A 16,846-nucleotide genomic window follows, 5' to 3' on the forward strand; every position below is an offset into this window, starting at 1 on the left:
AATGGTGGCAAATGCATCCGTCTTACCATCCAATGTAACCCCTAGCATGACCCCTTTCGCTTACTCAAGTTTAATGTCTCACAATCGACTTAAAGAACATTGGCAATCACATGACTTATAGATTGTAGATTCAAGGGAATTAAACACATGATCCATGTGATGGAAAATGTATGTGGCCTACAGTCCAATCACACATTCGATATATGGTTTCATATTCATTCATACAATATATTTGTTATAGTCCATGAATGCATAATCAAATTGTGAATTATGATGAGATCATGATACAAAGATCGCTAAAATTTAAAAATATGTTTTAAATATTCATATTTGAATGACTCTTGAGAAGGACATCCATGTATCCATGTAAAATAACACTATGTAGTCTCATTCATATGATGAGTGTTGCCAATCCCGTCATTATAAGTGTAGAGACCCTAGGGATATATAGTGGGTAATCTTTAGTGGAAATATCTCATCGAATGGATCAGTACAAAAATACCTAAATGGTATTATACCAGACTATCAATTAGATTGATTCACATCACAATTGTGTAAGTAGTCCTTAGACCTGACGATGATCGGAAATTACAGTATTGTTAAATGTTGTATCATTTTAACTTAATTTGTAAAAATTAAATAAAATTCATCATTATAGTAAAATTACTCAAAGGTGTACACTAGGAGTGATGTTGGCTCCACAGGGACAAAGTTTTAGAGGTGAATTTAATGTTTGAGTTATAGTTAGGGAGAATTAGGATTATATGTAATAATAACTAATCGCAGTTAAAGTAGTCACATGGTCTTGGGATCCCCCCTCAATTGAAAGCTGCCATCCAGTTGATGTCAATGACCACGGGCAGAGAAATGTGAATATGTCCCTGGCCATCTGATCTCCTTCATAGGAAGTCCAAAGGCTACAATTAAATCACAACCATGGACCCATTAAGTTTGGTGCACCCCTCTTGCCATGTCAATGCTCGTTAGTGTATGCTATCAGCAGCCACTTGCTTTTTTGTCCATTGAAGGCTCCTGCTGTAATCATCAGCCATCACAACTAGGGAACGACACGTCTGGGACGTGACGCCCCAGAAGTGACGAGAAAGATGACGATCTGTGACATACGTTGACGCGACAGAATTTTTGTCGCACGTCCATGGATTTTGGACAAATCTGTCACAACAGCATCAAACTCCCTCTTGAGGTGTGCTGTCACATCCCCATCACCGAACGTCACCACTGTCACAACTAGGGAATGACACATCTGGGACGTGACACCCCAGACGTGACGAGACGGATGGTGATCCGTGACATACGTTGACGCGACAGAATTTTCGTCGCATGTCCATGGATTTTGGAAAAATCTGTCACAACAGCATCATGCTCCCTCATTGTCGTGTCCCGTCACGTCCCCATCACCGAACGCCGTCACCATCACATGTGACTAGAAGAACAACCCTAGCTTGGCGCATTTTTCCCATATGAATCATGTTCATAAAAAAGTGAGAGGACACACCAAAGTAGAAGAATTTTAGGTCAGAACGAGGAAGAAACCATCTCTTTGGGAACCGTCGATGGCCGGCGGAACCCAACAGTAGAACAACAAAACGAACCAGAAGGGTTGCGCAGGGAACAATGAGCAAGCCAGCCAACGCGTACACACCACAGTGCACAAAATAATATCTCCCGTTAACTATTCCAGCCCATACTTCTGCTCGTTATTCATGCTCGTCCCCGCGCCAAGCAGCATGCTCGCCACGCTAAATCTCACCCTGAAACAAAAGAAAACATCTATTAATCCCTCTCAAAATAATAAAAATCCTTTCTTTGCTTTTGCAATCTATGGGATAATAGCAGAGAGAGGTTTCTGGCACCAGGAAATGGCGAGCGATGCGATAGGGCATCTGTGGGTCACTTTGGGCAGGCGCAGCCAAACAAATGCCAGGGAAGTGCCGAAGATCTGAGAGAGAGATAGGGAGACGAGTGCGGCGAGGCCAAGACCGAAGGCGGTATTTCTCGGTAGACTGCATAGTGTCCCCTCCACCGTCAGATCCTTCTCTTGCGGCGCAGATTTTCCCGTCATGACAGGCGCAGCCAAACAATATTTATGATAGTATGCCACTGCCGCGTGCTTCATCACGACCAAAGATATGCTTCACACATACATCATGATGTGTTGAACGGCAACGGGCACTATGGTGTGGCTCAATGTGCAATGATGGTGCTTCAACATCTGCACAGGGCTCAAGGTATAATGGATAGTGCTTTAACAATACTGGAACCCAGCCCAGAATTTATAGTTCTTTTTTTCAACAAAAAATAAGATAATTAGGTGAAAATATAATCAATGTGGAAGAATTGCAGGGAATGGGAGAAAATATGGGAAAACAAAGAAAGTTCTATATTGGTCTTAGGAATACCATCAGAATCCAATCAAAGATTTAGCTGAATAAATTTGATGCAAGACTCGTGATTGTGGTATTGAAAAACTCCTCAAAGTATAAAGCAATAATAAGTTGCCATGTGATTCTCCAATCTGAGCCGGAGCTTGACCAATTTTATGCATATACACATCAAGTGCCTTGATGTCAATAAGAGAATTAAAAATGGATTGGTGTATACAGAACATATCGGCACACACTATATGATCTTGGGTCTACTTACCAGAGGCTTACTGCCTAAGGCATTCTTAGAGCATACTTCTCATATGTGTTCTAGTACTGATCCACAGTCAGCTTGGGAGGTGGATGTGATCGTTGTCCATGTTATTTCTCTCTTGATTTTTAATTTAGGGCATACCCACCATGTGCACCAATATTTTATGATTTAAAATGTAAGAAACATCATTAGCTATTTTTTTATGGAGAGGGTAGATTTAACATGGCTGAGTTCGCTGATAGGGGCCCATATGAATCCTACTAGGTCGTCACCACTTTGTCGGGTGATTGTCCCTTTTGTTTTTTCAAAAAGTTTTCAATCAGCTAAGCATTATTCGTAGATATTTAATGAGATATTTGAGGGAGAGAATTTGAAAGAGGAATAACTAAACAAAGTCTTCTAAAAAGAGTTTACTACAGAAACTTAGTATAAGATTATGTTCATTAACCTTATGGTTCAAAGGTTTAAACCCTTCCATAATAGGGAATGCCTAAGAATGGGTAGATGATAAATAGGATAAACAAGTAGACAAGTAAAAATAAAATAAAAGATACCTCATAGACAAACAAATAAATAAGTTCTAGACAACACTTGCATGCTTTTGTGTCTAAGGTATGACCTAAGAGATGACTAAATTACTAAATCTATAATGAGTGATTAAACTATCCAATCTGTTCCTGTCAATAGAATGAGGCAGATGATAAGATACACTTAATGATTTTTATACTAGGTAGACCAGAATTTAATCTTGTGCTGGGCATATCCAGCCTAGAGTTTTGAAATCTGTAACCATTTCCTGTGAGGCCATCCCAAAGCCAAATCACTTGATAAATAGGGCTTTGCAAATAGATATTATTAAAAGTACAGCTGTCAGAAAATCTCAACCATTCTCAATTTCCTATTCATCCACCAAAGAAGAGATCAAGTCTCCTTCAGCTCGACCCCCAAAGCCTTCATGAACGGCTTCCAAATCATTTCCTTGTTGGGTCCCAAAGCATTTTTTGAGAACTATCTTTCTATTCACTAAAATACAGTGATCAGATTAACAAATGATCCAAGATATGGAGTGTAGCACAATCACAGAAGTCTTCCGCTCATAATTTCTCAAGTAATCTCAGGTTATGAGGAGAGTATATATACTTCATAAATTCAAGTTAATAAATCTCTGATCAACAGTATCAGGAAAACTAATATCCCAATATTAACTTACATGTAAGAAACAACAATTAAAGAAAATCCATAATATAAAGAATTTTCTCTTGTTTCATTTCTACTCCCTTCTCCTTTTGTGACTCTTTCACTATCTACCTCTGTTATCTATTATTTTCTTCTTAGATTTCACCTGGTACCTGTGTGCTCTTTGTTTTTGTTCTAAAAATAATGTTCTTATTTCTCTTCCTATTTTTTAATAAACCATCTCCTCATCTTTTTCTTCTTTCAAAATTGATCTACTTCCATTTTCCTTTCACAAATAATCTCTTCCTCGTGTCCCTTATTACGATCTGCTCTTTGGACTCTTCTTCCAGATTTTTTAATCTTTACTCAGTCAGTTCCGCCTTTCAATCTCCCGTGAATGAAACTGGATGGGTTTAATAGCCCCCCTTCTTTCGACCTTCCTTTGATAAGCATGACGACCATGATTAAGTCATAATCGTTGACCCATTTTCTTTTCGGTGTAGCCCCTTTGCTCGGTCAATTGCCCTGTCAGCAGCGTCATCAGTGGCTGGGACTCCCACCCCCCCACCCCCCCCACACACATCGGCAATGGGTGACCAATCTGGAGCCTGCAAAAATGAAACAAAGGTGAGTATTTTATGTATTTAAATGTCACCTTCTGATCCTGTCTAAGAAGATTGGGCCACAGAGATTAAGTTCAATTTAAAACAGGCCTGTTAGGGCAGGGGCTTTGGGCTGGGTCAGCTTGAGACCTGGTCATTGACTTCTTTTATTAATATCGCAGTCCATTGGGCACGATCCTTTTCCCCTCCGTTAGGCCCAAGCAGGCGCAGGGCTGAAAGAAGCTGGTTAGAGGCGATTCCATATAAGAAAATTTGAGAAGCAAGATGTTTGTATAAATGCTGACTGCTGAGAAAAAAATGGATTCAATAACTTAAATACTCCCCTCTTTGAGCGCATGTATGGGCTGCACTCTCTATTTTGGGCCTCTCATGTGACCCTTTGTGGGCTTCATGTGTGTTCCTTGTGCTGTTATCGCACGCTACTAATTGCGCACTAATGCTTGCCAGCTGTAGGAGGGGTTGAGCGCTTTGCATTTGCCGGCATGCAGCTAGCTTGACAGCAGTTATGCCTGGATCAGCCGTTAATGCTTCAAGTAATTTTTTCCTTTTCTTCTTTTAATTGTTCTTTATCTATTTCAATTTCACTGTGCAAAATAAGAATTTGCCATCTTCTTTCAGTGATGATAATGTTAAAACCCATTAAAAGTAATAATGTTAAAACCCATCTTCAATGAGAATTAATGGTTGTTTTGACATAATGATCCAATTAATGCATAAATTGTAAATTCACCTTAAATGAGAATAATACCAGTAAAATGAAGCCAAAATAACCTTACAATAAGTAGGATTTCATGCATCAATTTGGATTCATCACAGACCAAGAGTCAACTTTGCATAATCCTTTTTGAACATTCATCAAAATACTTGGGCATGTTCTTATTGTTTGGAAGATTCGTGCGTTAATGGGTTCCACAGTACCACAACTAATGCTAAATATTATCAAATGAAATGTCATAAACACCAGACGCCTAATGGTCGTTTGCCAATCTAATCAAACCCCTTTTTTTTGGACACATCAATATTTCAGTAAAGGAAAACACTTTACGTTGAAGCATATAAACAACAAAGAACTGCCACCTAAAAGCTCAGCCCCATACGTATTTTAAAACTGTCATCAAGGAATCTTGAGAACGCCTAAGATTCTTGAGAACAAAATCAACCAGACATCGGCTGATAGCCACCAGGATCTGCATGCAACGGACTCTGAGCCGGGGAAGTGGCATGACGTCATCCTGATCCAGAGAATCAGACTTTCAGGTGGGCTGCAATCAAATGCGTGTCAACCATAAGTTCAATTCAAGCGCATGGGCACAATCTCCTTGTGTGCTGATGTGCACCCCCACACGATAGCATAGACTCTTGCCGTGTGAATAAGCAGGCACCAGGATTCTGACGGGAACAAAAAATTGAGAGACAAAAAACAAGTAATGAACTCATTCCTCAACAAAGATTACTAGGCTTAACAATATAAATTCCGTTGATGATGCAAGTAAAGCTGCCGTTGTTAGCAGTTGGAGTGGGTTCAAGGAGAAATCATACAGAGTCAACAGGCGCGTCGTCAACAACCTCCGCCGGCTGGTCTGCTCCCATGCTAGAGAGGCATCCGCTCTTGCAGCTCATGTGTCTCTGAAGGCTAAAACCCAGAAAGGGCGACAGCCATCATATGTAATATGCTCTTTTGTAACGTGATAAAAACTAAATATATTATAAAGGCCACCAAGAAACTTACAAATCACACTTGTTTAACACAGAGAGCCTGTTGGGGACGCAAGACTGCCCCTTTGATCCACAGACAGAGTTGCAATTCTCCCCTCGACTGGGCAAAAATCTATGGTTTACTAATAGAAAATTTAAAGAATATTTAAATCTTCTGTATGAGAGCAGAAATAGTTCACACCTTCCTACAACGATATTGATGCCACTTAGCCCTGCTCCAAGTAATTCCTCTGGGAGGGCTTCAGAAAAATGAACCATGCAAGTTATAAGTCAATATTTTAGCAAAATTAAAAAAGATGATGCGGAGGTTATACAAGATTTGTGCAAAAGACCAGCTAATGAAGGGGGGAGAGACTAGATAGAGGACTTGCTCACCAGAATTGTTTGGCGAGAGAGAAAAGCAGTGATGAAAATCGCTGGCATAAGCATTTTCATGAACCTATAAAACATGAAAGATGAATACACAACTTCGATCTTAAACAACAAAAAATTGAAAAAAAAAAAGGAAATTAGCATTAGGGTAGTCGCTCGAACATAAGCTTAAACCTTGAAATCACAACTTTCACTGATGAGGATAAGTAATAAAAAACACAAACGGGCTCTACATGATGAAGCCAACTCAGACCTTCTAAGTTTTGTTTTTTGGATTTGCCATTGAATATTTTTTACAACAGAAATTCTCATGTTGTTGAAAAAGGTCAAATGACAAACCTTACCACGCTTAAGGAGCTATGACGACATCTTCCAGCACAAAAGTCAAAAACGCTTTCATAGTAACCTGTCAGAAGTACCTTTAAAAAATCAATTGCATTCGGGTGGTCAGAGTTTTCTACACAATGTAAGAAAATTACCCGCAGTTATTGGCTTCGCAATCCTAATTTTCAAAACCAACTCCTCTGGTGTCTGCAAAACAGGAAGGACAAGGTATAAACCTAACACGATAAGGTTAAAATTCATTCTATACACTACAACTTCGAACAAAGAAAGTTAAAAGCAAAGAACGTTCCAAGGTTTACCCTATGAGGACTAAGGCAGCAAGATACACAGTATTCGTACGAATTGCAGCAATTGGAAAACATTTTGCATCCCCTGCTCAGATATAGAAAATTTTTTAATCCCAAAGTTAGTTGCAAAAGTACAACAAATGAAAACTACGAAATAGAAGTTTGTGAAAATTTAAACTTACTGACAAGAAAACTTTTCCACATTTTTGGGGCAACAATGTGTCTCTGCCTCAAAGGACAAAGCTGTGCAAACATAGCCTGCATCAAAATGAACTAAATTGGATACCTACAAACCAAACATCACAACGTTTCTTCAAAATAATGGGCATAAGCAGTCATCAAGAGGAAAAAAATATCATATTGAAACAATGCTAATATAACTTACTCCGAACACTTAATTAAATCATAATCAGAAGTTATATGGTTATGAAGTAATTTCATGATCACACAATATACAAAATGCATTCCATTTGTCGCTGCTGAAATAGTTTTCGTGAAGCACAAGTCTAGCCGAACGGAAAAAGAAGGATACACCAACTGTGACTATGTGGATTTCATAGAAATAAACCTCGTACAAGGAAACTCTGTCAAATACATGGTATAAAATAAAAGCTTAATAACCATTGCATATTTGTTGTCCAAATTGTTATTGATGTTCTGCTGTAGAGGGACAAAAATATTACCTTGGTCATCAGCAAGAAGATAGCGTCCTGGTACAGTAGTCCGACAAGGTTTTTTCAACATTAGGCCAATATTATTCCTGAAAATATACAAGAATGGATAAGATACAATCAGTAATTGAAAATATCTCCAGATCTGTGCCTGAATCCTTTCCATTACGCATATAAATGTTACCAATAGGATCCAACATAACTGATCAACCAATTGCACACTGTACAAATCGAATCCAAAGACTACTCAATGACGCAATCACTGAAACTCTCTATTCTGCACCCCTAGGTTTTAAGAGGTTTGTCATAAGTTTCTCATATTTGGGTTTTTTTGTAACCGATGGTTTGGTTAGTTTACTTGTTGACGACATGACAGCCATTACTTAATGAAGACTTCAAGTTTGGCAGAGCCCAATTCTAGGGAGACAGGGGGAATCCACCCCATCGCCCCACCTTCATCCTACTCTTGTTCTATTCTTCACTTCATCAAAACCCTTAGACTAAGATCTCAAACCGGTGTGGAAGGAGATTCAACATATGCATTAGAAATTGCATCCAGTACTTGATTAATATCACAGAATAAAGGTGAATCAAATGGAGCTATATTCTAATTAATGATTTCTGACAGAAACAGGAAGGATAATTCCAGTAGTGGCAGGAAGAACAGTCAATGTTGACGTCAACTCCTCGAGATAGCAACCATCAGTAGATATAACTCCCATCGTGGAGAAGATTCAACAACCAGCAGCGAATGTTCCTAATAACTTCCACAGATCCAGAGAAGACAGGCTGTTTCAGAGGAGGCAACAGCCAGAAAGACTGCTTCCACATGGGAAAAAATGAGGGAAACAGATGGGCAAGATTCTGATCGCACCAAGGAATCTTAAGACTACAGCATCAAGAGACATAAAGTCTTCACTGCAACAGTCAGTGTCAAAAAAACACTACACGAAGACAAAAAGGGAAACGAGAAGAGAATACATATTGTGATCTCCCCAAATCACGATGTACAGATGCAGGTAATTAAGAAGCTCCCACAAGTGAAGATACTGTAATGTCAGACTGCAACAAGGAGATGCAGAGGAAGCAGTCGATACAGCAAGGTGGTTATTGCAATGTACGAACGCTGGCCATCCCTAGTTTTGCCACAAGTTGCAGTGAACCACAAATTACAATGAGAAAGAGAAAGATCAGTTATCTTCCATCATGACGAGAGACCATAGCAGCGGCTTGGGTGCCATGTTGGAGGCAGTGAGGAGAGATGAGCCAGAGCAGGGAAGCAAGCGCAATGGAATAGAGAGAATAAGAAGGAATAAATCATCGAGTTTGAAAGGCAATTAGGGCTATATATTTGTGCTGGAGAGAGAATCGTTAAAATGGGGAAGAATGAGAAAAAGAAATACAAAGAGAGATGGAAAATAAAGTAAGTATCTTCCTTTAAGTCACCATGGAAAAAAGCATTCTTTAGACCAAACTGATGTATATCCCTGCCCACTTTTGCCACCTAAGCAATCCATATTCTCACTTTTTGGAATTTAGAAACTGGATTGACTGTCTAAAATAATCAAATATCATATGACTGGGCATAATATTTGGTAACGAGTCTTGCTTTGTATCTTTCAAAGGAACCAATTTCCTGTTACCCTGGGGTACAAACACATGAACATTCAACCAATCTCTTAGCCGGTGGCAGTCAATACTTGTTCCTACACGTGGTTTCTCTCCAATGACTCCACTTCCCTGTCCACAACCTTTTTCCTCACACTATCACCAAGTGCCCCCATCACATTCTTGAAGACAAATATTTTTTTTACATGCTTTCAAAAAGCGTGGGCTCTGGGCCAAGTCACAGAAATTCTGTTCTCTGGGCCAAGAAAATTATAAGAAACATAGTGACTCAGAGAATACCTGAGGTGACTTCTTCAGCGCCTCACTCTCCCTTTACCAAAAACTGTGCCATGCAAATCCTGAAAAAATCCGAGTTTTCCTCAAAATCTTGATATTGGGGAAAAACGTCTTCAAGCTCTTGATCTCCTTCATCACATCCGGTAAGGTCATCTAGGACAATTTATTATTCTCAACTCTGTCTGGTAGAGATTCTCATTCAGGGGTTGTTGTCTGTACACCAGAGTTCCTTCTGTCAGCATGGCAAGCTTCTTCTTTAAGTTCTTCCACCTGTTCATCCACATGCCCCAGTTTGTCTCTGCAGGTTACTATCGAAGATTTGCGCCACAATATGCAGCACTAGCACAACCACTGATGGGTCCACTTATGAAAATTTCTTTCAAATGGTCTGACGCAGCTGAGCATTCCTTCACAAAGTTTAAAACTGCTTTAACTTCCACACCCATTCTGGCTCTACAAAATTTTTCATTACCTTTTGGCATTGAGACTGATGCTTCCGGTAGAGGTATCAGGACAGTTTTATTACAGCAGTCCAAGCCTATTACATTTTTTAGTCAGGTGCTCTCTTCGACCTCTCTTTTTACATCAGTGTATGAAAGAGAATTCCTGGCAGTTGTTAATGCAGTCAACAAATGGAAACACTATCTAATATTTCAGAAAATTTTCATTTTTACAGATCAATTTAGCCCCATATTTTTGAATGATTAAAAAGAAATTCCCTTACAGTATCATCGTTGGATGATCAAATTAATGGGTCTGGACTTTGAAATTCAATTCAAGCCAGGAAAGAAGAATATTGTAGCTGGCGCCCTTTCTCAATCAATGGGAAGATTCAGCGGAAACTGTAAGTGCAGTTGTTTTTAGTCACTAGCGTGACCGCACTACCATTGATCGTGAAATTACTGCCCATGATAAACTCTCCCAGATTAAAAATGATTTCTCCGAAGATCCTTCCACGCACTCATCATATTCTATTCATCATGGACTCTTGTGCTATAAGGAACGCATTGTTCTCTCACTGAAATCATCATTGATCCCCAATATTTTATATGGATTTCATGACGCCAAAGTGGACGGTCATGGCATATTTCATAAGGCCTACAAAAGAATCTCTCAGCAAATTTTCTGGACAGGTATGAAAAGAGATATCAAGGAATATGTAGACAAATGCGACACCTGTCAACGACATAAATCATCACATCTCTCACCTGCTAGTTTACTTCAACCTTTGCCTATTCCTAATCTGATCTGGGAAGACATCAGTATGGATTTCACTGAAGGTTTGCCAAAGTCTGATTTGTATGATTCCATTTTAGTCGTCATTGATAGACTCAGTAAATATAGTCATTATATTCCAGTCAAACACCCATTTTCGGCAGAAGTGATTGCTCATCTCTTTACCAAAGAAATTATTCGATTACATGGCACACCATATTCTATAGTTTCTGACAGAGGGCGCCTCTTTATCAGCCAATTCTGGAAAGCGCTTCACAAACTCCAAGGCACCAAATAATTGTTGAGTTCTTCATGTCACCCTGAGACAGATGGCCAGACAGAAGTTACCAACTGTGGCCTAGAATGTTATTTACGTTGATTCACAGCTGAGCATCCTAAACGTTGGGTGAAATTTCTCCCTTGGGCGGAATACAGCTACAATACCTCGTTCAACACTTCCATTGGTCTGTCCCCATTTAAGGCAGTGTATGGTAGAGAACCACCTTCCCTATTGCGATATGGTTCACTGGCTTCCCCAGTCAATTCTGTCGATCAATTGCTCACTGAAAGATATCTCGTCCTTCAAAAACTCAAAACCCACCTAACAAAAGCACAAAATCAGATGACGGCTCAGGCTGACAAACATCGAAGAGATGTCCATTTCAATGAAGGGGATTTTGTTTACCTCAAGATCCGACCGTATCGAATGAAAACACTGGCAAGGTACCCCAATGAAAAACTCCACCCCAAGTATTTTAGACCATATAAAATCACAAAGAAGATCGGTCCAGTCACCTATCAACTCACTCTTCCACCATCAAGCACAGTCCACCGAGTGTTTCATGTCTCTAAATTGAAACTTGCATTAGGACCAAACATTCAAGCATCCCCCATTCCATCATTCCTGACTGACGATTATGAATGGCAGGTCACTCCCGAAGCCGTCCTGACCTCAAAAATCACACTAGCTGCTGGATTATCTCTATTAATCAAATGGCAGGGTCTTCCAGCCTAGGACGCGACTTGGGAAGACGCTATCAACATCGAACAAAGTTTTCAACATTTAAAGCTTGAGGAAAAGCTTCAGCTCAAAGCGGGGAGTATTGATAAGTATTTCAGCAAGGCGTACAGAAGACGACACTTCCAGAGGATGGGAAGTGACACAGCACATGTAATTTGAATTCGCCAAGTGCGACTATAAATAAGACCGCAGGGGAAGGAGGCAGTTACAAAGTCCCTTTCTCAAGAATTCCCAAATTGCGGGAGCGGGAGCTGGAGCAGTCAGAAGGAACATCCCCAACGACCAGGAGGGAAGACCTTGATTGGATCTCCATTGCGTTATCTTCTCTTTCTCTATTTTCCCTGTTCTACACCGATCAACTATTTCTCAGTTGAATCGGTAACGACGTGTTGAACTTATTGCTATAGTTGATGCTATAACAGATTCCCATGCTTATTAGTGATCAACTCACAACATTGCACATTTATTTGTGAAATTTTTTGTCTTAGATCTCAGGAGGTATATCCACAACATGTTAAAACAAAGTCAACAAACAACACAAACCCCCTCATATCCAGAGGAACCATACAAGGTATGCCCCCCCACATCACTATGAATAGGAAATGACATTTAATAAGACACTCTGTATAGAATGAATGGAAATTAATACAAAATGACATTCAATAAAGGATAACTGATTACGTTACCAGACATACTCTACCCAAAAATAAAGACATATTACTGCGAATTCAAAATGACATCAAATAAATAATTACCGGTAATTAAATGTCACAAATGATGTGAGGGAAAAATACATTCAATTAGGGTTTGACAACTGTCTTCTGTCACATCACAAGAAGCTTGACGGAAGGCAAAAATGTAATCGAAGACAGGTCTGGGCAGCACGGTGACAGAAAACATGAAGAGCTGCATGTATGCAGATGATGTGACTGATGATGAGGGGGATCAGATGGGTATCCTGTATAGACATCTCGTCTAGTAGGGATAACATAAAAAAAAGGGAAAAAAACTCTCTCTTACTCACCTTCCTCCCTCCCTCTCTCTCTGTCCTCTCTCTCTCTCTCTCTCTCTCTCTCTCTCTCTCTCTCTCTCTCTCTCTCTCTCTCTCTCTCTCTCTCTCTCTCTCTCTCTCTCTCTCTCTCTCTCTCTCCCGCCACGAATCTGTCTTCACATGTTCACAGGTAGCAGCAACAGCTCTAGCTGATGTGGCTGTAGCTAGAGGTTTACGGTGGACAGAGAGAGTGAGATGCTAGAGACTGAAAGAGAGACACAGAGAGAGAAAATAAGACAGAGAGAGAATGCGAGTGAGAGATTGAGAGAGAGGGTGCATGAGAGAAAACAAGAGAGAGAGACAGAGAGAGAGAGCAAGAGAGAAACCAAGAGTGAAAGTGAGAGTCAGAGAGAGAGAACGAGAGAACGCGAGAGACTGAGGGATACAGAGACAGCAAGAGAGGAAGCAAGAGACAGAGAGAGAGAGAGAGCAAGAGCGAAAGCGAAAGCGAGAGACCGTGGGATACAGAGACAGCAAGAGAGGAAGCAAGAGACAGAGAGAGAGAGAGAGCAAGAGCGAAAGCGAAAGCGAGAGACCGTGGGATACAGAGACAGCAAGAGGGAAATCGAGAGACTGAGAGAGAGCAAGAAAGAAAGCGAGTGACAAAGAGAGAGCGATAGACTAAGAGAGAGTGAGTGGCTGAGAGAGAGAGGCACATGAGGTTGCCACAATGGAAGGGTGGCTCAGACGGGAAGGCCTAAATTAAAGCTTAAAACAAAAGGTATTTTTATTTGTTAATGTGCCTCTGGGTGATGGTCAGTGACACTGTCCAGATGACATGGTGTCACTGCATGTGACATGCGACATACTGTAACAGATTTTTCTAAAAGTTAGGGATGTGTGATGGAATGAGAGATGTGACAAACTACCCGTCACACTCTGTCCCATCACCACTCACCATCCGTCCCGCCACATCCTGTTCATCCTGTCTGGGATGTGTGCCGAACCCTACATTCAATTCAGGAGTGATTACACAGCCTACATTCAATATGCAGTTGAACCCTACATGCAGTATAGGCCCTTTGTGATAACAGGAAACATAGTATAAAATTTACTCCTTAGGAGTCCAATTCCGTATCATTGTACAAGTCCTTATCATACGCATGCGATCCATTGCACCTTAGAACAGCATAATATATCGAACTTCTGAATGGTGACTAGAGGCTTTCTGATTAATGAAGACATAAAATAATAACCATAGTCTACAGGAGAATACCGATGTACATAAGAAGATCATGAAGTGGGAAGCAAATAAACTGTGATATGTTCAAGAAATAAGCTAGCGCTTAGAATAGGCACACAAAAAAGTGAACTGGGCAGAGGGTACACAGCACAGTTATGGCAGTGCCTTTACAGCACCATAAAAACAATAACCCAGACTATGCGAAGAAGTAAGGAATTCAAGGATAAAACTAAGCCTGCTGCATGAATATTCTGCTGTAGGCCTCATTATTTGAAGTTAACTCAGTTCACTTTTGCAGAAAATACACCTTTTTTTTTAAGAAAAGTGAATACACCTTTTGTTGCCTGAGCTTTCAGAAATTCCTGCTTAGCCTTTTTCTGAAAAAGGAATATTCTTGTTGTTTACTCCTAAAACAATTTGGAACTTTGCCACTTCTTAGTTCATCTTTCTGCCTGTTAAAGAGGAGTTTGAGAGGTTGTTGACTTCGCCTTTCTGTCGGAAACAGGTATGCATGTACTGTTCTTTGATCAAATGAAAATGGAAAGAAGCGACAGTCCTTACTGATGATATCACAACGCTTACAACTATATCAAACTATTTACCGAGAATGAAACATACCTAGGCCCAATAGGTTAACTTACAAAAATTTTGATTTATTCACAGGGTTAAACTCTTTCATATGTGTTGATCAATACATTCTCTAACTTCTGGATGGTACTCTATAAATATCCCTTATTATTTCGCTGCTAAGAATGCACGAAGAGATTTGAAAATACCAGCTATTATGAACAGTATCCCTGACAACGTTGGAAATCAAAGCAGTCTCCAAAAAGGAAATGTTCTTCAGTCCAAATTAATAATTAAAGAATCACAACATCGAACTTAAAGATTAAGACAACTAATTTCCAAAGCTTTAAGATACCCTGCAGCATGTCTGCAGACATGAGGTGGACTAGTTCTCTTGAAATTCTGACTTCAGTACTGTCATCTCTTAAAGTTTCACGTGGAATATATTGTCTCTGAATGAGTAAACATATCACCAAGTTTCATACATCTTTTCTTCCAGAGATATGGATGAGAAGATAATTCTGTGCACTTGTCAGATGTTAAGTTATTGCGAATAAGCTTGAATCAATGACACATTTTATCCTAAACGATCAAACTGGCTTCCCATCATAAGCGAGTTTTCTTCATCTTTCTCTCAAATCTCTCATACGTTTCCATATTTGTTGACGCAGCCAACATCAGTTAGACCTCTAAACCATAGAATGAATAAGATGAAGATTGTTAGTCCAGGTTGTTGATTCAAAAGAAAGCGATGAAGTTAACATAGGTAATGTTCAAAAGAGAGCAAAGATAACGTTCACGATTATTATAAGCAAAATATTGAAAGTGAAACACAAAACGGGTTAGTTAATAGAGGCCATTTCAAGAGATATACCAATTTATATGAATTCACTGGGAGCATTGTAGTTTTATAGTATTTTCTTTAACTTTGGTTAGGTTTGCGTCTACCATAAATGGAAGAAATCACTAATTCAAAATCAGTGTCGCTTTACGTTTATCTTAGTCTGACCCAAAGGACGGCGAAGTTTCCTGCTTCTCTATCGGTTCATCTTCTATCTGAAATGGCTCAATCCATTCTATCGTTACCACTCTCTTATCTCCCTTCTCTTCCCCGATACTCATCTTTTTATCCCATTTTCAATTATATGTCCTTAACGACTCGAACAATCCTAAATGAGTAGATTAAGTACCCAACTATGGTGATATTTTAGAAGAGAAATTATTCATTCCCTTCTGTCTTAAAGGTAGCATTAAGTTCGAAAAAATCAGATACAACAGGACAAAAATTTCAGGAATCTGCCGCAGAAGACAGACCCTAAAAATCAGGTATCGGATATTGGGGCGATGAAAGAAACTTTTTAAAAAGATCATAAGACGAAGCTGAAAATATTTATGGGTTTCCTTTTTCGCCTCTGATGTTATCGGATACTTTTCAATACTTGAACAACTTATAACCATCGATGAGGACGACGTCTCAGAAATTGCAACCTACAATGCGATAGTCCACAAAATGCCGTTTCATCATAAACCCAAAAAGAAATCTGTAGATCAGAAATACTAATTAATAATTTCACGCTAAAAATAACTCCGATCGTAAGAGATTACCGAATTCCCTGCGTTGGGTGCGGCAGAAACGCGAGAATTAAAACGCCCAAGATCAAGCATGGTGTCATCAATCGTACACCTTCGCTTAACATCACTCCCGTCCCGATCTTCCCAAATTCTTTCCCAAGTCAGCCTGAAACTAAATAACAAGTATCCGAAACGACCCGCCAATCCTGACAGGGAGAGAAGTCTGAAATTTGAGTTTCTCATCTTAACAAAACAGCATTTATAAAATCACATTTCATAGTTAAAATTTACTTCTGTTCATTATTGTAGTTAAATAGAAATGTATTTTAAATATGTAGAAAATAATACGTTAGATATTGCAAGAATCTGTGGAAATCCCATACTGGTTATCACAGACCCAGTATCTAAAACTGATATCGGTCCCAACTATAATAATAAGTAATTATATATTTAATAAGGTTGTTTCCCACTTATTTGAGTGCAG

General features: G+C 39.5%; 1 protein-coding gene across 1 annotated transcript; it reads right to left on the minus strand.

Annotated features, from left to right (window-relative positions):
• Nucleotides 1-5,443: 5,443 nt before the first annotated feature.
• On the minus strand, nucleotides 5,444-16,578 carry LOC144705501 (glycosyltransferase family protein). Its single transcript, XM_078578209.1, has 11 exons — nucleotides 16,396-16,578; nucleotides 7,861-7,937; nucleotides 7,360-7,435; nucleotides 7,190-7,262; nucleotides 7,025-7,076; nucleotides 6,890-6,951; nucleotides 6,549-6,612; nucleotides 6,355-6,412; nucleotides 6,187-6,273; nucleotides 5,997-6,090; nucleotides 5,444-5,846 (listed from the first exon to the last, which is right to left on the minus strand). The coding sequence occupies exons 1-11, from the start codon at nucleotides 16,485-16,487 to the stop codon at nucleotides 5,754-5,756; spliced, it is 828 nt and encodes a 275-aa protein (XP_078434335.1). The 5' UTR covers nucleotides 16,488-16,578; the 3' UTR covers nucleotides 5,444-5,753.
• Between the last annotated feature and the right edge of the window lie 268 nt (nucleotides 16,579-16,846).

This window comes from Wolffia australiana, chromosome 7 (assembly GCF_029677425.1).
Source record: "Wolffia australiana isolate 7733 chromosome 7, ASM2967742v1".
Classification (NCBI taxonomy): domain Eukaryota; kingdom Viridiplantae; phylum Streptophyta; class Magnoliopsida; order Alismatales; family Araceae; genus Wolffia; species Wolffia australiana.